This window comes from Melospiza georgiana, chromosome 1 (genome assembly GCF_028018845.1).
Source record: "Melospiza georgiana isolate bMelGeo1 chromosome 1, bMelGeo1.pri, whole genome shotgun sequence".
In the NCBI taxonomy this organism is placed as follows: domain Eukaryota; kingdom Metazoa; phylum Chordata; class Aves; order Passeriformes; family Passerellidae; genus Melospiza; species Melospiza georgiana.
In genome coordinates, this window is record NC_080430.1 from 11,387,892 (window position 1) to 11,412,488 (window position 24,597).

At 41.5% G+C, this 24,597-nt stretch overlaps 1 protein-coding gene across 1 annotated transcript in view; it reads right to left on the reverse strand.

Moving 5' to 3' along the window:
• Positions 1–24,597, reverse strand: part of ADARB2 (adenosine deaminase RNA specific B2 (inactive)) — a 313,572-nt gene that overhangs the window by 78,923 nt on the left and 210,052 nt on the right. Inside the window, exon 3 of the mRNA XM_058026052.1 lies at positions 21,967–22,871. Within this exon, the coding sequence (XP_057882035.1) occupies positions 21,967–22,871 (905 nt within the window). The remainder of the gene's footprint in view (positions 1–21,966; positions 22,872–24,597) is intronic.

The following is a 24,597-nucleotide window of genomic DNA, read 5'->3' on the forward strand; positions in this document are numbered from 1 at the left end:
TTTTGTAGTTTACAAAAATTGGAAAATTCTGTCTTAAATCCTCCCTATCATGCTTTTTGTGGGACACAAGGAAAATCTTTCAATCATATTTGAAAATTAATAAGAAATAGAAGTCCTGAAGTCCAAGATAAGTGATGTGTATGTTGGTTAGATAGATGGATGGAAGGAAAGGGGCTTCTTTGCTGAGATTTGCTGCAAAAAAATAGGTATTAAGATTGCACAACTTTACCAATTTTACTTTGTTTTTAGCTCCCTAAGACCCTCATTTTACTTAGCCCTGAGGAGTGCTTAGCTGAGGAGCAGAAGGAGCTGCTGTGATTCACCAACTGCAGAGTGAATCAAGATGCTCAGAGTCCCAGTATGGACATTCCAATTGCACGGGCAGATGGGTGCACATGTGCAAATACCACGAGTTTGGCAGCAGCTGGGAAATGGCCCTGCTCTGCTGCATGGATCCTCTTGGACCTGCAGGCACATCCCACTCCATGGGTTCTGTTCTCCTACCCCTTCCCACCTCCTGGACACACACACCATGGCTGGCTGAGCGCGAAGCAGCCGGGTGTCACCTCTGCCAGGGCCAGCATTCCCAGTGCCTCCCAGCAAGCCATACATCATCAAATATTGACACAGCTCCACTAGACTGCCACTGCTGACATTTAATGTATAGCTTCAGGTGCTCTTGCTTTAATTCTAAAGGGTCAGTGAGGGATCGAAGGAAATGCATTTGTCCTGTCAATGTGCTTGAAATGGCCAGGGGGTAACGACAGGGCTGCCAAATTCCCACCAGCTCTCTCCTTGGCATCACCCAGTTAAGGGGATGGAGGCCAGGATTTTAGTCAGCAAGTGAATACTGCTGCCTGCCCTCCAACATTTCAAATATTTATCATGTTAAATATCAACTTAGAGAATATTGCGTTCATTTAAACTTTTCACGTTCCAATGATTTTTTATTATTTCTGTGGACCAAAATAAATGAAGAAAATGTTTCAGACTATACATGAAAGCATGTAAAAATCAGTAACTGGATTTTAAAAGATCTAGACTGTCTTGAATACATTCATTTTTCAAACATTTTTCTCTGATCTTTAAATAGCTTTTCTTGGAGCATAACATTTTTTTTAAAAGTCAAATACAGAGCATTAAGGGTATAATTACCATTTTAATTATAACTCAATCATCCTATCTACTTTGCATAGAAATTACAGCTTTTATGTCAGAATTTTGGGTACTCACAAACATTCAGGAGTAATTAATGCTCCTGAAAGAGATTTTCACTGTATATGAACTTTACTTTGCAGCACTTACTTCCACAGGCGTCATTCAGAATGTGTAAATATACTGAATTTTATATTAATGACTTTCAAGCAAAAAAATCTTTCTACATAAATATCTGTAAAGCTAAGACAAAAAATCAAAACTTGACAATCTTGAAAACCAAATGTATGTCTCCCTCTTCAAATCTGATCCATTCATGTAAATATGGCCAGATGAAATTCAAGTGGCAGCAATGAAAAAATTCCCTCCAATCACTCTCTGACTAGACTCAAGGAACATTTCTGATAATTTTACAAATATTTCTGGAAGGTATTTAAAATTGAAAATTTTATTTTCAGACAGCTCTAAGATCTATTTTTCCTGTTTGAGATTTTATTAAAAAAAACTTGTTTTAAAAGATTTATTTTAGAAAATGAGTTTACCTCACCAATTTGCTGGCTGTATCCTTCTGCATTTACAAGCATATGTATGGGTGTGGGTGTGCACATGAAATTGAGCAAAATCAATTACAACAAAGCTGCTTTTCATATGGTTAACACCACGATATCAGAATTAAACTACTTCTCCCTTTCAGTGCCAAAACAGAAAGTAAAGTATTTTATGTATATAAATACATGGAAATAAAATGATCTTCCATTTACAATTGGGCACTGTTTCTTCCTTTACTGACTTTTTGTCCATTCCACACGTCACAAAAGACTATTCCGTGCTTTTGTATCATCCTCCACATTTTTTTGTTTTGCAGTGTGCTGAAGTAGCAGATACCTTTTTTCTTTCCTTTAAAAGCATGGTAAAGCTACACAAATTTTACAGAGGAGTCTCACGGAACACGTGCTCTGTCTTTGTTTGGACATTAACGTTATCATAACTCTTTAACATTTCTGGCTCAAGTATTTTAGGGAAGAAAATACTATTTTCCCAAGAACAAAGCTCTGGCTCAAGCTGCAGTGCTTCACCCCCCAGGAGTTGCTGTCTGTGTAGTGCAATGGGCTATTCTGCACGAGGAATTGCTTTTGCCTTCAGTGAAAGCTTTGCATGAAAGCCCAGGCCAAATCAAACCCGTTGTCTGGGAAGTGCTGCGGGATCTGGAGGGAAGATTCATGATGCTTATTATCAGCTGGCACTCAAGACAGATGTCTCACACTCTCAGTTGTGCAGCTACAAGTAGGTTACACCTGAAATTCATGTGATTAAAGCATTTATGCCATATCACATTGGGCATTCTGCATATACACAAGTCTAAATAGCTCAGAATTTTTGATGGATGAATGAAAAATATTTTATTATACCCATCAATGGTATAAAGTGAAGGTGAATAGCTTTCACACTTGGGCTGTTCCGTGTTCTTGACAGTTTTGCAAACAGCCCTCTCAATCTCCCTCTCTGTCCCTAATCTTTGCCAGATAAAACTAGGATCCTGAAGTAATTTTAATGCTGGTATCTGAAAATAAAATAAAAAGAAAGGAGATGTGAAATAGGAGGCAGAAAACTGATTTTATCAGAATCATCCAGCTGGCCTGAGTTGGTGTTGACCTGCACATTGTATAGTCACTTACCCCAGGGCTACAGAATTTCATACTGCCTGGTGCCAGGGAAGAATTCAGAAATGTCTAAACCCATTGATTTCCTATCAACTTGAGTCTTGTCCACACAGAAAACTTGCACCTGCTGAATTACAATCAGCTCTTAGTTTCTGTATGCAGCTAAACCAGTGTACGCCCGTGTGCGGCTGTGTTATTGTCATGTACTTACAAACCAGTGGGGAGACAGGAGTGGGAGCTCACTTCTCCCCTCCCGTTCTCATTTTGTAAGTAAGAGTCAATCATAATTTCACCTTCAGGCTCTGGAAAGCAGAAATTGGGCTGACAAGGCTCAGTTATCCTAGAGGATGACTCCAGTTATGCTGCTGAGCAGGTTTCTGTGTTTTTGAGCATTAGAGTGAGAGGTGAAGCAGAGCTCGCTGCCCAGTGGAGCTCTCCCAGTGCACAGGGACCAGGCAAAACTCTCTCCTGTCCCCTCCTGTCTCTTCATACAGACACTGCTGATCCAGCACACCATGGGCAACAGGAAAAAGCTAGACTAAATCCAGATGGCTTACACCATCCAGCACAGCCTTAGCTAGGGCATTCTGCTCAGTAAGACAGAGGCACAGACTGAGCCAGAGCCCTGGCAGAGCCTCTCCAACCTGTATTCCTGTCCTGGTGGGAGTGGGCTGGGCTGGAGCTTGGTTTAGCTGGTGTTTGTGGTAGGAGCCTGCTCCTGCCTGCTGCCAGGGCCCTCACACACACGTCCATGGTGGAATTCAGCCAGGACCTGCTGGGCACAGGAGCACAGAGGGGACCGCAGCCCCCCTCAGTTGCCACAGAGCTGCTGGGCAAATGCTGGACTCTCTTGGAAATAGGCTTAAAGCACATTTTTCCTCCCTGGAGCTACACGGTGTGGGCCATACCATGCGCTGGAGTGAAGGTCAGGCCTCCTCCTCCAGAGCTCAGCCATGCTGGCTGGAGATGTCCCCAGCAGCTCCACAGCAGTGCCAGCTCTGCTGGCAGCAGGACCAGTCCTTGTCCCACAGCACAGGCTTCAGACACCTCCACTGTGGGCACTTAGAGCACCTCTGCTGTGGGTCTCAGCAGGAACAAGATGTGTTTGCTTTTCTGCTCTTTGAGTGGACACTGTTTTGTTAATCCATTGTGTCCTACTGGGTTTAAAGTAGGTAGATCTGCTCATCTGCATTACAAGTCTGCTGTTTATCTCCTAATGAAACAAAACACTTTGCAGCGAGTCTCTGGAGTACCAGGGGTACCTGACTTTTTGTACTGTATTTATAAAATTTCTGAATATTCATGGCTTATCAAAAAATAGGCCCTTTTCTAGATATATTAAGACATTTATCTTAATGGGTTGATTGTGATCATTCAAACCTATAGTAATTCCCCATGAAAATTTAGGAAAGTCTCAGCTTCAAACTGAGCTCTAGGTTCTTTGCTACAGGAATGAAAGAGCAATTCTAGAAAACATTTGAAATAATTAATTTTTGTTTTTATGTCATTTGAAAATTTTAAAAGGTCCCCACTAAGCCCTCAAAGTGCATTAAAAATATTTTCCCTGAAATAAGTCTGGACTGCAAATGAACTCTGGTCTCAAGAGTCATGTGGAAAACAGGATTTATAGTGAAAATACTAAGTCAGCATAAACAATAATGGTACTGTAACGATGCTGAGGGCTGGATTGGTTCTTCCAGTTTGTTTCTAATAGAAAATAAAAATATAAGCTTATATTCTTACCTAGAGAAAAATGACCATAGAACAAGCAATAATTCTTGCATTCTGTTTTGGTAATACCTTCAATTTAACAACTGTCTGTGAGAAGGACTTTCTCACAATGAGTTATTTAGTCACTGTGCCATCTTGGGTATAACTGTCATTCTGAAGGGAACATCCGTGCTATGATTTGCTGTCAGTCTGTTGTACACTGTGAGTCCATTCATTTTTCCCCCTAACAGGTGAAGATAATGATATGATACACAGTAAAAGATAGATGATAAAAACAATTCTTTAAGGGGGAAAAAAAAACCAGACAGAAAAGGTTTGGCAGGAAAATATAAAATGTTCCATTCTTCATTTTAAAGTACTATAATAAAACATGTCTGAAGTGAAGTACAGATAACAAAACAGCAGAGCATGGGTCTGCAATCCCAGCATGATATCGCAAAAGGAGCAATCATGAAGCATTCCCATCACAGTTGCCTGTCACACATTATTAACAAGAGTGTTTAGGACTACTGAATAACCATGCTAAAGAGACATGATCCACTTACAAAAAAGGCGCTGTATTTTTTATCAGTTGCATTTGACTTGACAGTATTATGAGTAATTTCAAACCCAAAGATTTTAAAGTCAGAGAGGGATGTTTTGATCTCCTCATCCAGCTTCCAGCACAGCACTGACCATGGAAGTGTTGTCATATTAAAAGTAGGTCAGTAACATGCTGCTGAGAGGAAAACCAAATCAAAAATACCCTGCTCTATTCTGCTCCTGCTCATGGCAACTGATAGAGCTTCCTGAAGACTAGAGAAGAGCAAATGTCACTCCTGTCTTCAAGAAGGACAAGAAGGAAGAACCTGGGAACTGCAAGCCTTGCAGTCTCACCTCAACCCCCAAGAAGGTGGTGGACAAAATCCTCCTCCAAAGTTTCTCCAAACACGAAGGACAAGAAGGAGACTGAGGAACAGTATACATTGACTGATGAAAGGGCAATTAAGCTTGAGAGACCTTGATAGCCTTCTATAATGAAGGGACTGTCTTGGTGGATGAGGGGAGAGTAGTGGATGTTGCTTGCCTTGGCTTTATTAAGGCTCAGTGGGATATCATTAATATAGAAATACCTGATGGGAGGGAATGAAGGGCCAGACTCTTCTTGGTAGTGCCCAGAGACAGGACGAGAGGCAATGGGCCCAAATAAAACCTTAAATTCAATCTGACTGCAAGAAGGCTGCACAGAGAAATTGTGGAGCCTCCATGTGTTGCATACTCAAAACCACAAGTGGAGATGAGCCTGGACAACTGCTGTACCTGGTCCTGCTTGGGCAGGGACTGGACTAGATGATCTCCAGAGATTCCTCCCAACCTCAGCTGTTCTATGATCCCATTTATCAAAACCTTTTATAATCCACTTCCTACTTTCAACAAATTCCATAATTAGTGTAATTAGTGATCCTATTTCTTTAAAAAAATAAATAAATTGAGTCTTCCAATGGTAATCAGGGAGAAAAGAAAGCTAAAATTAATAAAACAATCACAAGCTGCATCACCAAGATGCAAAGTGCTATATTTAGACATATACTAAGCTCTGTGCCTAGGCTTCCTGTTGACAATATCCCTTTAAATTAAAAAAAGCAAAACTAGCTGGTGACACAGCCAGTTACTTTTTTGGTCACCCTCTCTTTAGGCTACTCAGAGAAAGCTGCATTGACATTAAAAAGCCATTATAAGCAATTTAAACTCTGAATTGATCCTGACACATACATTCAGGTCTTCCTCGTATGTCCTTTCAATAGTTCTCAATTCAAACTGAGAACAAGCATCACCCTATAAACAGAGGAGATAATTATGCTTTATTGATTAGCCCCTCAAGGTTTGAATGGAAACCAGGCAGTTTTCTAAGAACAGCCATCAATGTGGGTTTTAGGTTACACTATCTCAGCATTTTCTTGTACAAATATTCCCAAAATGTAGTTTTTAACATGGAACCTGTACCAAACAAAATTTTTCCACTAGCTGCAGTGAAAACCATCATGTCACTGCAGATTTACAAATGGTGGCTTTATATACCTCCCACAGTTGTGTCCCTGTGCTACTGCAATAGGTTTACCCTGGCAGGCAGCTCAGTCACACACAGCTGCCTCCTTCCTCTCTCCCTCCCAGCTGGGTATGGAGGAGAATCAGAAGGGTAAAAGTAAGAAAATTCATGGCTTGATTTGAAGACCAAGTTTATTTGGTCTAATATTAATGCCTTAACTCTTGAGGTTTCCCCCTTCCTCCTTCTTCTCCAGGCTGCTATTGATGAGTATGATGCTACACAGTGTGGGACACCCTTCTGGTCAGTTGGGGTCAGCTGTCCTGGCTGTGTCCTCTTCCAATTTCTTGTGCACCCCCAGCACTTTTGCTGGTAGGATGGGGTGAGAAGCAGAGAAGCCTTATGCTGTGTAAGTCCTGCTGAGCCACAGGTAAGACATTGGTGTTTTATCAACATTGTTTTGCTCACAAATTCAAAACACAGCACCATAAAAGCTGCTATGAAGAAAAATAAGCCTATCCCAGCCAAAAGCAGACACCCACTCAGTTTCCTCCTAACACTGGCTCATTCATCTCATGGCTCATAACCCCATGTATCATGAGATAACCTCATAACCCCACAGATGCATTGTGGACTTGCCCCTTTCCCTAACAAACTGCAACCCCCTTCACAGCTGCCAAATGAAACAAGTACTCCTGTTTAATCCAGTGTCAACATTGATTGGCTTCAATTTTGCTAAATAAGGATTTTAACACCTGCCCCATCTATCCTATAACAAATGTACCACAGCAGATTCACCAATGGACATCTGACTAAGGATATTTCCAGTTTACAGCTGAACTTCTAATCAACCATTTCTCAACCTTTCTGCTTCTTGCTAATAAAGCCTGTCAGCAATCAAAACTAAGTATGTTAGAAAAACAGGATAATGTAACCATTCTATGTCTGAGATTATCTTACTGTCTGAGGAAAGGAGAAATAGCTTTGTTATGATTACTGACAGTCTTTTGAACTGGCAACACCCTGCATTGAGAAACAGTGAAATTGTTCACAGCTGTTGCTACAATACATTGAAACTCTGATGATCACTTTTGGGTTACCTACACAGGTACAAAAAAAGGTTCACTGTTTTTGTGACTGCATTGCCCTCAGTGCAGGACAAGTTTGGGTTGCACTTGCTCCTTCAAAATCCCTATTTTTAAACTGTATATATGAATGAATGCCTTGAGATATCTTAAGCTATCAAATATAGTTGAACAGTCTCGAGGATTGCTAAGAGCAGCAGAAAGCTGGTCACAGAAAACTAATTTGGAAAGCAGCCTGAAAACATGCACAGAAATCTCTTTTGCAGAATATTCACATCACATGAATGGCTGCTATCATGAAGGGAGATAAAAGGATGGGGAAACTTCTCTGACTGCTTCATTGACCCTTCTAGATTCTGCACTGCAGTCACTGCAAAAAATGTATGGAAAAATGTGTAAAAATATTTAGCTGATAACTCCATACCCTAAACAAACCACAGAGTTCCCATGTAGATTATTAAACTCCCATAAAGAAGCCTAACTTTGGAGTTTCATAGTAAATGGTCCCTCTGCAATTGTTTTTAGTTATTTTAAAAGCTTTCTGTTCATGTAATACAAGATTAAAAAAGAGAACATTTTGTTGCACCTAGAATTATCCCACTAACTAAAATGTATGAAAAAGCTGTGATATACAGGGCACATTTTCCCCAGTGATAAAATAAGAATGACCTCTGTGACTTCATTTAGGTTCCAGCTCTCCTGAGTTACGAGCCACTCCTTGCTTATAAGGTATATCCCATATCTCACTCAAACCCTCAGTGGACCACAAAACTCCCTTCCAGAAAAAATTATGCTTCCCTCAGTCTGTGGAGGATTACCCATGTCAGGCAAAGTTATATTATTGTTTTTAGTGCTGCTAGGAATTACTTGCAGGATGTTTCAGCTCATTACCTCAAGTTTTCATCAGCTGTTTTCCGAGCGTGGTAACCTTTGTGATGCAGGTACTGTATATATCTACAGTATTGATTCTGCGTCTCCTGCTACACTACATGCAATACATGTAAACAGAAGAGTGTTTCACTACCAGCTGGTAAGGTTCAAAATGGTAGCTGATCTTGCAGCTACAAAACACAGATAAAACCTTGAAGTAATCAGCTGAACTGCCATGGAACTAATTCCATGATATAGTGGAAGCAATTATTTGCACTTATGTGTCTTATTGGAAAATACAGTCAGTGCTAAACCAATCCTGTTAGTGTTGTCAAGGACACATTTAGCTCCAAATGCTCCCCTTTTAATCAGTAACCGGTTATTAATTAATTAGGCAGTGATCATGTTGCTTTTCATACATGTGTATTATTATTGCACTCGATATTGTGCCTCTGCACCGATCGCTGTTAATTTGCAGCAAGTGCAATTGTGTTAATGTGCTCTAATGCCAGCTATTATCACAAGGATGGGGCAGCTGACATTTAACCTAAAATCACACTGAATTGTTCTCACAGCTGCCTCCTTGCAGCTCCAGCCTGCTGCTGCCTGCCTGGGGTGTGCTGGGAGAGAGTTCTCTCCTGATAAAGGGAGTGTCAGAAAATGGGAAGCAGCTGAGCTGGGAAGGGAAATAAGGCTGAGCACTTTGGGAGACACCTGGGAGCCTGTGCCCTGGCAGGGCAGAGCTGCCCACTCCCTGCCTGCAGCCAGACTGCTGCCTGACACCAGCGGGGAGAGAGGCAGGTAAGCAGAATATGCAGCAAGTGGAGGGTGTCTGACAGCTCCTGCTTGGCAGCTGTGCTTCAGGGGAAGATGCAGTCTCTCTTTGGTCACAGCTCTGCAAAATCATCAGTTTTAATGGCAGGGGTGAGGCTGCCCGTGGAGAGCAATTTGTTCACAGCTAATACAGAAGAAATCCTTTGTCCTCCTAGTATTAGTGGTGCTTAGTTATGCTTACTAAATAATATATTTTTTCAGATTTTTCTTCCAATCTGAAAGCTTTAAGCAGGACCTGATACCAGCTGTGTCAAGAGAGAAACAAATACTAGTAGAAGCCAGAATTTATCTGAATTGCATTTAATAGAGGCCAGAAGCAGTGAGCTAAGGATATTCAGCTGAAGCAGTTCAGTCAGAGATAGCTCAACTTTTTAGTGTGCTTATTTAAATAGAGAGGCCTGAACTGGAGATTAGCTATTTATCAGCTGCAGGATGGAATAAGAAACAGCTGCAACATATTTCAGAGTAAGTTTTATTTGCTATAAATCCACAGGTTCAAATTCTGCTCTGGTTTATGCCTGTGGGAATATGGAATAAAGGTATTATCTGCCTACATTGTTTTGTGGCTTCATGCCTATGTATTTCAGAGAAAGTTTATGTTGGTTCAGTTACTCACCATAATCTCCCAGCCACAAAAAGGACTTTAAATATTTGCTATGGTAGCAGGTATATGGGCAAAACATAAGCTGTCAGAATACAGTACATGGCATAGGTAGCAAAACACAGCTCAAATTACTGTCAAAGAATTTCCCTATGCATGCCTTTGCAAGGATTTCACTTCAAGACTGTGCTGTAACTCCAACAGCTTCCTTTCCACACTTCTGGTTTTTGCTTGATTTTCACCAAGGGGCTAAATTCCACCCCTCACTCCATAAAAACTGCTCCCAGGTCCTTAAGGGAGTAATTTCTGTATTATAAGCCTCTATTCCTGACTCCAGAAAGTGCCCTGATATCTGCAGCTGGGAGCAGCCCTGCCCCTGCACAGTGGATAACACAGCCTGGCAGAGGTGAGTGGCCTGTGCTGATCCCCTGTTGGCGTCTCATGGTTTGAAAGGGAGGAGGAAAATCCAACTGCTGCTAACCACTACAGTAGGAGTGTTTAGTTTGTTTGGATCAATTTCTGTCAAAGGCAGCCTGGAAGATTTTTTTCCCCCTTTTTTTCTTCTTTATTTATTTATTATTTTTTTCCCCTCCTGCTTTTCGTTGCAAAGTTTCTTTCTCTCCCCCTGCTCAGTTCAGCCTCATTGGCTGGTTTATATGGTGACCTCTTGTTATCAGGGGGTCCCCAACAGATCCCTTGGATTTGCACAAGTTGCTCCTGGTCTGCCACAGGGCAGCTTTGCTCAGATATCTGCCAGATTTTAGCTCTATTACATGGCAAGTATGTTAGTCTGCCTGTAAAGACTATCTAGTTTGGCTTGCTTGATTGATTTTTGTTATATAAAGGAGAATGTTATTTTTTTTAACTTTTTTTTCCTTTTGGAGAGAGGAGGGCTTAAGATCTCTCTAAGTTCACAAATATCTAAGAAGTGATGCAGGCAAAGATATAAATTTAGGCTCCTGCCTATTCATAAGGGGAAAAAGTTCAAAATATCTATATCAAAGGCTAGTAAATTTGAAAATCATGTTACTTTTTTCCCCCCATGAATCTAGGATTTAAAAGGAAAAACTATGCACTACAGCTTGTCAGTGCTTTGGGGAATGCTATTAATTTCTTTCCATCAGTGTTCTCCAGAGCATGGTGACAGCAGCAGCTTATCCCTCTTGTACTTTTATCTCTCTCAAAGTCAAAATATAAAATCTGCAGCTGAAGGCTTTTGCCCTGCAAAAGCAGAGGGCATCTCCTATCAGTAGTATTATGATTGTGACCAAAAATACAATACATTTAAATAAAGAAAGAAAAAGGAAGGAAAAAATAATCTTTTCCTGACAGTTTATATGGCAGTACTTTGTGGCTTTGTTTTTAGAATTTTTTTTTTTTTTTTGTGAATTTGAGTAAAATAGCTTATTTAGCAAAAAAATGAATTTTAAGATGTCTTGTTCTCTTCTCTAATTGTCAGCACCAGGTGGAAGGGAAATACAGTCCACAGACTCCTCCAGACATGCTGAGATACTTGCCAGAGTAAATGTTGATAGTTTAGGCTATGCTGAAACCATCAGAGAGCCATGAATTATGATCAGCAGGAATTTGCTTCAGCACTGAAGGTGCATCTTTGAAGAAGTCAGAACAGATGGAGATATCTTTGTGTCAACAACTCATGGCCCTGTTCTAGTAAAGTCCATGTAAATCCATACAGGAAAAAGTCCTGATTGGATTTAATTGAGCACTGAAGGGAGAACATGCAATGCCAGCAAAATATGACAGTGTTTTAATGTGTTGTCACTCCTTGCTGGGAGTAGCCAAACCCTTGGGCAGAGTTGCAAGCTCAGTAATCCATAGGATCCATAGGAATCAATGTGCCATGGCTTTTTTAGGTTTTCTTTGGTAAGAGCTGATGACTGCCTTTAGCATTTGTGAAGATGTTTTCCAGACTGGTGATCCTCATGGATAATTCCTCTTCTCTCCATGTGATTGTGTTATGAGCTGCTATAAACATTATTATTGGACACTCTTCTCATGCTGCTTTCCAAGCAGTGCCTGCTAACTTTTGGCTCAGACAACAGTTTTTACAGCTATGTGATATGTTTCTTTTTTTTTTTTTGTGCAAATTGCTGATACCCAGGCACAAAAGCTTCAGTGTGTCCCTGATTTGTGTCTGTAGTGTGAACCAATCAGCACATCTGCCCCTCATTGCTGCCATAACCATGAGCCTTCAAGAAACTTGACTGCTGTCTTATCAACCACCGCTCCCTACTTTTTTTCTGGCTTGCTTTTGTCTGCTCCATATTGATGGCCACTGGCTTGGTTTGCAGAGGGTTTCTGTGTAGCTGGGTCAGGATTAAGCAAGCATTTTTGCTCCTCTCTTGGACACTGATTCTCTGCAAAGACCAGGACAACCAAGGCCTAACAGTATCTTTGTGATGCTGTTCTGAGGTGTCCTCCATAGGATGGTAATCAAGAGTCATTAGGCACTGGGAGTTAGAATTACTTGTGTGTATTTCAAGGAGAGTAGAAGAAAAGAGTGGTCTCCTTCAGGAGTAATGAGTTTATTCTCCAATATCCCTGTGAGGATTATTCCTTAAAAGTACAGGGCAGAGTTGATTTGGATAAGAACTAATTAGCAAACAAGAAATGAAGGCAGTGTAGCTGTCTCCACCCTCCCCACCAGACCCTGGGGACACACATTGTTCCGTGTGTTTAACCTATTAAAGCAATGACCCACATAAGAGGGAAAGGAGTTGATTATAATTATTTCTGTGAGCATTAGTGCCCAGTTCATAGGAGATGGCCCAAAAATAGGAACTCAAAATAAGAGCACTCAACAGGACCAGAAAACTTAAGAGATCATGGGATGCTTAGATTTTTTTCTGAACAAACCAAACTGCATTCATTTTGTTAGTTGACTGTGCTTGCTCAGAGAATGTACTCTTTCCACCTTTAGTTTTTAAAGATGAACTGGATAAAGAGAGAAAGAAGAGACAGTACAAAAGAAATTGCAAATTAGCATGACTTCAATAACACGGGTTCATTTGGATGACATCTCATTGTAGCACTGATTTTAAGGTACCATTGTGTGAATTCAGGTCTGATTATGGGGCTGGTGTCTGCAGCAGACACGATGACAAGTAGGTTAAGAGCAATCATGCTTAGGTATTTTCATATCAATTCCTACCCTGGTTCAGAAGACAAATAGGAAATAACTGCTCACTTGGAAGTAGACTCTGACTTGTCAATTAGAAAACTAGAAGGCTGAAAAAGGAACATGAATTTGTTTAAATAAAATAATATTGCAGCATGAAAGATAGAGGAGAAAAGTTTAATGGATGCATCAATATTTTATATGTCTTAGAATACAGTCTAAGAAGCTGATGGATATCATGAGACGTAGACAATGGTAACTGCTTTCACTGAATAAAATGTGATGAATGGAGATGGATAATTTACCCACTTTTCCTGTGATTACAAGTGTTTATTTCCCCTTTCTATTTCTCATGAATTCGTAAAAATATTTTATCTTAACAAAAGTTCACATCATGCACCATGCATGTGCAAAAAGAAAAAAACCAACACCCTTGCTCTAAAGTTTTGCTCCCATTAAAAGTCCAAACTCACTAGTAAGGTGTTCATATTAAGAGAGCACTATGTGAACAACAAAGGATTTTACTATCTCAAAGAACTTCAGCCACTTGTCTCTGGTTGTATAAATGTCTAAACACATAAATCATATTTTACATCCAGTATAACAAGTCCAAAGTCTGTTCTGTTCATTACTTCTCAGCAGTCCTAAGATTAAGCCCTAAATACTTTCCTGTTACTGAATTTTATGACCTGCATACTATTGTGTGTGTGTGTGTGTGCTTAATCATTGCACATAGCACTACGTGTGGACATTTTAGCTGAGAAAAAGGGACAGAAGAAATGTTGGTTTTCTCCATGACTACCACACATCACATTCACTATTTAAAGGCTAGCATTCGAGAGAAAAATAAAATGGACAAAGATGTTCCCTTTTCAGTGGGAGGGAGTGGTCCCTCTGCTACGTGTGGCACTGGGATTCTCAGCAGCATCTCTGAGGGGCTTTGAGCCACAGCCCTGCCAAGGTGCATAGGCATTTTGTGTTATCAGTTTTCTCTTCACAGGACGGTGGATCTGCCTGCCACAGGGCTGGCACAAGGACCACAAGAGGGAGGTAGTCATCATAAAATAAAGGCTAGGCGCTTGCCTTTGGTACTCCACATAGAAGGAAAATTCTGCTTGAATAATTAAGGCTTCCTGGATGTGAATACTGATAAAAATAGATAAAGAACGTGGTTTTGGCATGACTTTAACACTCCAGCTCAAACAGAAAAGGCTTTTCATGGAAGTCAACCAAAGAAAAATTCACTCTGGGTGCTTGTATTACAGCTCTATTTAGTGGAGCAGAATGATCATGGCTGTATTTAGTAGGTAATAATGAAGCATCATAAACAAAGTCAGGATGCAAGTCCAAGATTAAGTGGCAGCTTTAACAAGGTCCAGCTTGCTGGGAGCTTTTTGAAGTGTCCCTAGCTCACTTACAAAGCCAGAAAACAACAGAAGCAACTCTGACAGCTGCGAGAGAGTCTGGTTTAGAAGAAGGTTTTATGTCTGGATGACACCAGACTGGGATTCAGCTTTCATGTACTAACTAGGTCTGCTGGTTGCTGGAGCCCTAATCATTCTGCACAAACTGTCTCACCCTAATGAGCTGCACAGATAATAATTCTTCACAAATCAGATCCACACCATCAGCTTCATGGATAGACAAGGCTGGTTTATTGAGGTAAACAGAACAAGTCAGCAGAATCCACGCTGGGTCTCACTAGACATGTTTAATATGCAATCCAGAATCTGAAGGGAAGAAATCAAATGCTGTTTCTGTGGATGTGTGGATGGTATGGAGTATTTTCAATAACTAAAAAGCTAAAGGAGCACCCAGCAGCCAAGTTAGATGGTTAAATCTGATTTACCCTACTCTGAATGCGCTGTAATCACCATGGACCCTTACAGTCTTTATAAGGGAAAATTAGAAACTTTTGATTTTCCTTTCTTTTAAGAGGAAGAAGAGGTTTGGATTGCTTGTAAAATTAAATTACATAGAAAAATACCTTTCAGCATTATAGATTTTCTTCCTTGAAGATATAACAATTATTTTTTTCACTTCTGTAAATTAAGATTGGCCATTCATTAACTAATTACCACGATTATTGCAGTTCTTCTAAGTATTATTAATTAGGTGAGTGGTACATTTAGAATTTAACATCTCATTTAGGAGAGTTTTGTTTAGCATACCTAATGCTCTGAAAGCCCTGAGCATGCTCGACATGACATAGGACTTAAAGAGGAGTGCAGGGGAATCTTTTGGGGATTGGAGCTATCTATGGCTGGGAGTTACACAAAACAGCAACTCAGGAGCAAAAGAGAGAGGCAGGGAGTGTGGAGATGCATACATCAACTTCTTTCTGCAGCAGAGAACTGCAGGATTATTGGAGCTCAGCTGATGCAAATTTATGTGTTGTTTTGCAGTGATGACTGGTTTTTATGTGCAACCCCTTAATGTGTCTACATATATGTGCTGATGCTGTGAGAGCAAGCCACCAGAGTCCTTCCTACCCTTTTAATTTATTTCCTGTAATTCCATGTAGGTAGTCATTCTGCATCTCTGTTTGATCTTGCATGGATTATATACATTAAACCAAAGTAATTTCTTCATCTAAGACTCAAGCTGTAATCTCTCTGGGCAATAAATATCTTTTATATTGCTCTTGTATGAAAGGTGAGGAGGTGGTCCTTGTTACTCAGCTGTGAGCCTAGAAGTAACTACAATCCAATTAGCAGCCAAGATAATAACAGTATCCAGTAAACTAATGCTGTGCCTCTAAATTGGTTCTTTTGCCATTGTTTTGCTTAAGGAACTCTAATCCTATAAATTTCTTGATTGCCTGTAGCTCTGATTATAAAAGCAACTTTCCCCACCTACAGAGTAAGAAATAGATGGCTGAAAATCAAATGTTATTTGCATTGCAAAGGCATCTCTCTGGTCCCCACCATTTTTCTTTCTAGCATTCTCCTGTCAGGAGCTACACACACACCCCTATCAGCTGTTTCTCTTTGTGCAAGAGAACACAGAGAAGTTTATAAAACTACGTACCTACTCAGACAAAGCTCTTCACAGAAACCTGTTGGAACAGCTTCTCAAAGCTCAATGCCTGCTCCATGTGCTGCTGCTCTTCACACTGGAGTCAAATATATCACTGCCAGCCTCAGTCCTGGGTTAACTGTGACATGGGTGAGAGGCCACAGTTGTTGGTGAAGGAGGATAGTGAGAGAAATAAAGTTAAGGAGGCAGGAACAACTGACACTGCATGAAAATGAACCAGCTTTGCAACACAGGGAAACAGGTTTCTGGAGGGGAGTGGGTGAGAAGTGTGGGGTATGTGGCTTTCCCTGGCATGGTGGTTGTTCTTCCCATGATGATGCCACCTTATCACCAAGGTGGCACTGAAGTTAACTGGCCAGAATCCTTGACCTGCTCAAAGTAAAGAATCACTGCAATGTGGGATCAAGGTTGCTTTAGCCTGCAGATGAAGCTTTTGGCAAATAGGGGATTTAACTGGAACCGAAAGGTTAGCTGTATTTGCCAAAGAGAGAAATCCTGCTTCTTTTTGAGGATACACACACAAAACACAATGAGGTTTTGTTAAAATAAATAGACAACTACTGCTCTGGAGAGGCTGGATGTGAACAAGCAACAGCAGTGTTAAGCCATTTCAGAGCAGAGTGAATGTGATTATCACACCTATTTTTTTTTCTAATTTAGGTTCATTTGGAATCCAGGCTCCCCTCTTTTACTAATTTGTTATGACAGTATTAATTAATGGTATTGCTCTACAGCAGTAAGAATGCCATTTAGACTAAGACAGGTTAGAAGGACAACAAGATCAGAAAAAGAATTGCAAGTTGGTCAGATGCAGCTGGGGGCCACCCTGATCTCCTGAAATGAGCACACTGCACTTGGAAAGCCTGGGAGTGTGTGGATGAATTTCTACCAGAGCAGACTCATTAGGGTTAGTTAGGTCAGGTCCCTCTGATGCTGCCTCCTGTATTGGAATGTAAGAACATGAGCTTCCAAAGTGGGAAGAAACAATTGCCAGACTTCCATGAAAGCTTATAATTGAAGAAATTGCATTTCATTTGATGGAGAATATGAGTTCAGACAAACTATTCCAGGAAACAAGGAGTAATATTTAGTGACTTATCCAAGGTACAGTGAAGAGTTGAAATTTCCATTCTCCTGATTTTCTTTATGTCTGCCATGGCTTCAGTAGCTCTCCAGGCTCCTATCTTAGCTACTCCAATCAACATTGTATGCCCAGTCTCTGACCATCAATCGTATTTATTTTGCACTTCAGTGCCTAGCACAGAACAAACATCTGGTTCAAGAAGAACTGTCAGGCTGATGGGAAAATCTTGTGACCATTTCAGGTGATTCTTGGATTATCTCAGCTACCTTCTCTTCATCCTATACATGGGCAAGTGCAGATGTCTCCCAGCCACTATTGTACCTGCATGAGACTCACAGAAGTGGATTGATGCACTGCTGATGGCTGTAAAGAAGGCATGATCTCAATTATCTTGGTTTTAAATGAAGAGATTAAATTGTTTTTTCTGGTGTAAATTGTATTATGTCTTTGTTTACCTTTTGTGTATAATTTTGCAGTTAGCTCAAACACATTGTGCAGCAGTCACAGGAAAGAAAGTCAGAGTCACAGCAATGTTCTTTTCAGAAAACATTGGTATTGTAAAGTGCTCAGAATTTCATGATGTGTTTTCAGTAAGTGTTTTCATGGTGAGAGGCAGCTGAAGAATCAAGCTGGATTGCAGATGATCCAGGGAGTTTATCTATTTCTGGCTTTGCTATTCTTGTACCCCTTGGTTTCACCTGAATCAGAAGAGATCAAGGTGACCGGGTTTTACATCCGTGCTGTGCATTTCCTGGTGGTTCAGGAAGCCTCCTGTGTAGACAGCACCTCTCAGGACAAACTGGACAATACAGAATCACAGAGTCACAGAATCATTAGGGTTGGAAAAGATTTACAAAGTCCTCAAGTCCAACCTTTGATTGACCATCACAATGCCAACTAAACCACATTACTAAGTGCCACGTCCAGTTGTTTCTTGAACACTTCCAGGGTTGATGCCTCTACCACCTCCCTCAGCAACTCATTCCAATGCTTAACCACTCTGTCAGGGAAGGAATTCTTCCTGATGTCCAACTGGAACCACCCTGGCACAGCTTGAGACCATGTCCTCTTGTCCTGTCACTGGTTGCTTGGGAGAAGAGGCCAAGCCCCACCTGGCTACACCCTCCTTTAGGTAGTTGCTCTTATTGTTCCTCCTTGGACATTGTGCATTGAATCTCCCTTAGTCAGCAGAAGAGTGTCTGTCTGTCCTCTGGCATACCCAAGGCCCAGGCTGAGGGACAGCAGGTCCCCTGGGAGCCCTGAGGAGCAAAGCAGAAATGTCAGTGGTTTGGATGCCCAGCTCATAAGGACATCTGATTTGTTTTGAAACTTTCTTGTACACTGCGAAATCCAAAATTTCAGGACAACTGGACTACAGGTGTTATAGGACCTTCGGCTATTTCCTGCTTCCCGTCAGGCTGGAAAAGGCAAATTGTGGCCTCCTAATGCCACTGATAATAGCAAGGCAAACAGGAGCAGAGACATGCAAAATTGGAATACCCTCTGAAAGGACAAACAGAGAAAAACACACTCCTGGATTCTACACAATACTCAAAATATGCTGAAACTCTTACAGCTGATCTTGTTTGCCTGTTCTCACTACCAACGAGTTAGCTGTTTGATATTCTAACAAATACAATGAAGTACATAAAAAGAGTGAATGGTTGCATGGGACAATAGTTGCTCCTTATTCTGTGAAGAAACTAATCCCTCCTAATATTTCAAATTCTGCTCCTAAGCTATTTGAGTTTCCTGCTTTTAAACACTTATGGACATAAATCAAGACTTCTAAATAGTAATAGTTTTGAAAACTTGGCTTGAAGCATATCTTTGAAAATGTGGTCCCCCAGAAGATCGGGGGACAAGAAGGAGCTAAAACAACACTTGGAGCAGCTGGCTCTGTCCACAGCTATTGAGAGCTGCTCTCTCCCCAGTATCGTTACACCACTTCAGCTGACCAAAGACCAGACGGGCTGACTGAGATAGTGAGCAAAGGCAGTCACTCGATGAGGTACTGCATAACACAGTGAGAATAGGAAAAGATGCTTCTGGATTTAATGCTTAAGCTGAAGTCAGTGGAAATAAGTCTGTTGGTTTCTGTGGAATTTGAATTATGATTTAGTGAGTAACATAAACTCAGGTTTTGTGTCACAGCTGCTATATCTGTTGATGACAGCAGCTTGTAAGGAGGTCAGCAGAAATCAGTGTTAAGGCTTATCTCTCAATTAATGTGCTGAATGCTGGCATTAAAAGTAATCTTTCACTTGGACAATACATAACCACTCAAGAAATACTGATGGAGAAAGTTCAGTGACACCTTTTCAGTGACATTTATACTTCCAGAACAGTGAAGAGAAGAAGATAAGGAGGGCAGCAGTCTACAGAAAGGAGAAAAGGCCATAGAAAAGGGAACATACACTGGAGAATATGTCACTTAATGAACAGTTGGAGAGTGAAGTAAAATGTGATATTCAGGCAGAAGGTGAGTGTGAAGCCAGGAAACCAGGGAACATTTCAGAGAGCTCAGGAACCGAAGCAAAGATCCTTGTGGCATAGTTTCAGAACATGACAAACCAGAGGCCAAAAAATACATGGTATTTACCTGCTGACCCACCCAGCAAAGTTCACTGGGGGCAGCAAAGCAACCACCAGAATGGGATTACTTATAGCCAGAATTCATTTGGGTAGGAAACACTAGAGGTATCTCATTTAAAACTGTGTGTACTTTGAAGGAGCACTGGAAAGGTGAAACTGTCGTGTTGGCTGAGGTTTCCAAAATGCCTGCAAAGCACTCTGTTAGAAGATCACTGTTATTATTGAACTGTGCTATTATCCCACTGGTTCGTGGAGTTTGCAGCCTGGAATTAAAAGAAAGTGGAGGATTATGGTGTATTTTAGAATTTCTCACATTTAACATGTTTTCTTTTTGGAAACATAGAAAGGAAACTTCTAGGTCACCAACTATAATTCCTGGGTCCTGCAGGCAGTCATGCTACCTAGAGGATTAATCTCCTATCAAACTCCTTGAACATATAATGACCATTTTTACTAATGTTAATGAGAGTTGCTACTCATAATTTGCATTTACACACTAGTTAAGGATCTTGAAGTGTTCTTTTATATAATATGCTCATTTTTATTACAGGCATATTGAATTTAAATGACTTGCCTACGGTCTCACAGCAAGCCAACAGCAGAATGACTCTTAGTGCTCCTAGTGCTTTGCATTAAATCCTGGACATTAACAGCTCCCTTCATAAACGGAGCTTTGCAGCTGTAGATCACCTCCTGGTGCTGATGAATCAAACCTTTTCTGGCAGTGCAAACAAATCCATAAATTACTTGAACCCATGTAATGCTTCCCAGGGTCTGCAAATCCTGTCTTCCTGAGAACTTAGAAAGTTGACACAAGTCTGAGTAATGCTTAGATGGCCTTTGGTGTATGACCAGCTACAAAATTTTCATGTGCTAAGTAGGCACCTCAGATCTGTATTTTCTATGTGAATACAGCAGTAATCTCTACATTTATTACAGGAAAGTTTCAAAACTTTCAGTATACTTTGCACCGTTGGAGGCATATGTGAAAACAAAAACAAAACAATAACACCCAAGCCCTGAAATCAAACCAACTAAACAAAAAAATTACCCCCAATAGTAAGACTATAATAAACAAAATTTCTTAACTTTTCCAGTGGCAGACTTTCTCTGACACAGATGCATTCCTTATCACTGATGTCTCCTCTGAATAGCATGGTCCTCATCAAAAATTAACACTAAAAGGAGGAAATTGAACACCACTTTATATATGGGCTCCTCTCTGTTAAGAAAGATGCAGTTCCACAGAACTACCTGAGTTTTCTACCTCTGTCACTATTATTGTTGTCTCTAGCAAAGTGAAATGTTGGTATTTCCCCTTATATTTTGCCCTCTCCTCTATGCCTCCCATGGAATCAGCTTCAAATTGTACCCAATGATTTCAGGATACTATTTCCAAGCTTTTGTCTGTGGGTCTTTGTCCTGGGTTACAATATAAAAATGTATTCTATTTCTATCCTCAAGAGCTGTTGAAACCAAGGAGGGGCATTGTTTTTCCTTATCTCCTGTTAAAGGGCCCATCAATGTCTTGCTGTATGACTCAGAGATAGCTCCCTCCAGGAGCCATTTCTGTTTAATGGGCAATCAAGGACCCACCACATGACTCAGAATGATATCAGTCCATAGTGAGATGCTCTGCCCTGGGGAAGGAGCTGAGCATCCCACCTGGATATAATCTGGGTTTTGGGATAGAGCAGTCAGTCTTTCAGCTGGATTTCCAGAGGAACGGCCGTCTTTTCCACTGGATCTTCAGAGGAAGACTACACCCTTTCTACAGGATCACTGCTCCAACAAAACCACATTTGCCACTCCAGGACTGCAGCCAGCAATCCAACTGGACTGCTACCAACACCCAGACCAACAGGGTGTCAGGTTGTATTCTGACTTTGTCAGTGGTTTTTCTTTTGTATTATTGCATGTATTTTGGCTTTCCTTTTCCAAATAAATTGTATTTCTGACTTGGAGTCACTCACTGGTTTTGCTTTCAAACCAGAACAGTCCTTCTGTGGGAAAAGGGTTGTTTTGTGGTATGACACTTGCTGTAACATGAGAGGAACCATTGAGTAGACCAACAACAGCTACAGCAATACCAAAGCCATCCATCAAAAGAGTTCCTCTAATGTGGTAGCAGCTACCCAGGAGCTCTCACCTGTGGCAAATGGTGACATTTACTCCTGCTGGGAATGTGGCTGGGCAGACGGATGTTAAAGAGGGCCTGCAGGGCCGCCTGCGCCGCTTGCCCCTTGGCCAGCTTCTTGCTGCGTCCTGAGCCTTCAAACGTTCTCCCGTCCACTCTGACGGCCATCACGAAGCTCTTGATGTGCTGCTTCTCCACGGTCTCCGAGAGGCAGACGTAGCGCAGGCCGGAGCGCAGCTCGTTGAGCAGCACCACCGGGTTCTTCTCGCTCTCGGCCTTGGCTGCGCGGTGCTTGCCCGCCTTGGCGGGGCCCACCAGGTCCAGCGTGTGGCACAGCAGGCGCCCGCGCCGGTACGTGGTGGAGAGCAGCTCGTTGTTGACGGGGTTGTAGACTGAGAAGTCCTGGCTATGTGTGGAGGGTTCGAACTCCTTGAACAGAGTGTCCGGGAAGTCGGCCTGGTCGGAGGTGAAGTCCGTGGATGGGCTGATGCAGTTTCCCATGGCGAGGTGGGCCTGGCAGGCGTTGGGGAACTGAACGAATGACTTCAGAGCGAGCTCTGCGGCGCGCATTTTGGCTTTCTTTTTTGTGGGGCCTGTGCCTTCAAATGTAAGTCCATTTACTTCCACAGCAACAGCAAAGACTGGAGCATGCACTGGACCTGTCTGGGACACCATTTTATATTGTAATCCTGGTTTGAGTTCGTGTAGCTGAACCAGAGCATTCTTTGGTGTCACTGACCATGAAACCTTCTTCCAGATAAGCTGAAGTTTGCAGAAATGGCCATTATTGCCTTCCTCTAAGGGTCTTTTCCTCTTACTGCTAGTTGTTCCCCCTCTTGCCCTATCAGTAGATGCTATTGGATGATCCTCCAGGTTGCCAATGTTCCGATTTTCCTTTACTTCTGCACTGCTGGTACCTGTCAGTAAAGAAAGGAAACAACTCACATTACAACTGTCATCATCATAGCTGACATTATGCCTAGGGCTGTCAGAATAGCCAAAAAAAAAAAAAAAAATTGTTGCTAAGCCCATTTTAGGAGTTTTCCCTAAATATCTGTATAATGGTTGGTTTATTATTTCTAGCACAGTTTTCTCGCATGTTCTGAATGTTTACTTGTCCCTAAAGGTCTGCTTCTATTAGTCATTAGCCTTCTGTTTTAAGAAAAGATTACATCATTCAAAGATGAAGCATAATGGATGCTATGTGACTTAAACGAACTGCTTGATAACTGCTAGTAAAGTGTAAATAGTTTGCAAAATTCCCTTAGGATGACAATTGTTCTATAATCCATGTGGGTGAATGCTTATGAACACATTATTAGAAATCAGAAATGATTCACAAACAGAAAAATTGGGCAATGCATTGAATAATCTATTTGCAATGAATACATTGACTGTCTCTGCTCACACCATAGCCTCTCGCATTGTCAACCTAATGAATCCAGACTAGGAAATGATCTGACAGACCTTCATAGCATTTGAAACAATTATTTGGTCTGGACTCAAATCCCAGTTTAGTAAGTGAGTGCCTTTCTGTCAAACTCAATTGCAGATACTCTTAGTTTCTGCATCAGCAACAACTAATATTGCAAAAGTTGCAGATAAATCCCAATGAGACCAGGAGAAGCCAGAACATGATGATGGGAGCAATTACTGATGTAAAGGATGATCCGTGTCAAAGAAAAGCAACAGGAGAGAGAGTGACTTCCAGGAGTGCCAGGAAGGGAATGAAATGCCAGTGGGGAGCTGTGGAGGGGGAGCACTGTTGTTGAGACAATGAATCCACCCTGCCTTGGCCCATGCCTGTGCAATGTTCTGCAAGGTTGTGACTGTTCTGTGCCACAGCAGAGGCATGGCTGACCATGGAGAGTCATCCCACTGATGTCCTGAATGAGACACAAGATGTGCTGCTGGCTAAATAACCATCCTATAAAATTTCTGTAATTTCTGATGAGTTTGTTTAAATGTCTTGCATCTCTGACACATCCTCCAGTCCTCCTGTGCATTTCTTGGGACAGAGATAAATGGAGGAAGGAAATATGAGTGTAACCAACCTTACAAGGAAACCCATCCCAGCAGTGATGCAACTGATCCCTTTCCAAGCAGAGCACTGTGCAGCTGCCTGCTTTACTCCAGACACTGCTGGGCATGGAGCCTTTCCCCGGTTTGGTTTGTTATTGTCAGACACTATCAGCCACCTGCACAGGCTGTGTCAGTCCCACGCACAGAGAAGGTCCCTGTGGTCCTTAGGGGGCAGAGAGTCCTCCCACTTTCTGCAAGGGCATGGCCACATTTGGTTTTCTCTCTACTCTAAGTTGGTAAGGATGTAAGGGGTGAGATGCTGGCTAAGCTTTGAGAAACTCCTGCTGGAGGACTGTGTCTGTGCTGTATCCCAGTGTTAGGCTTGGCCAACAGATACACAGGAGCCTGTGGAGATCATGTAGAACCAGCCATCACGATTAAAAACTTCTTTTATATCCTGAAATGTTACACTTGTATTTAATATCAAAAGACTTTTTCCCATCAGAGCACTAAGTCTGCACTCATGCAAGTTGTTCCACAGAAGGAGGGCCACTGCTTAGACAGGAGTAATAGTCATGGCACAAATGCCATCTGTGGGGGCTATTTGCAGAACTGAATCTT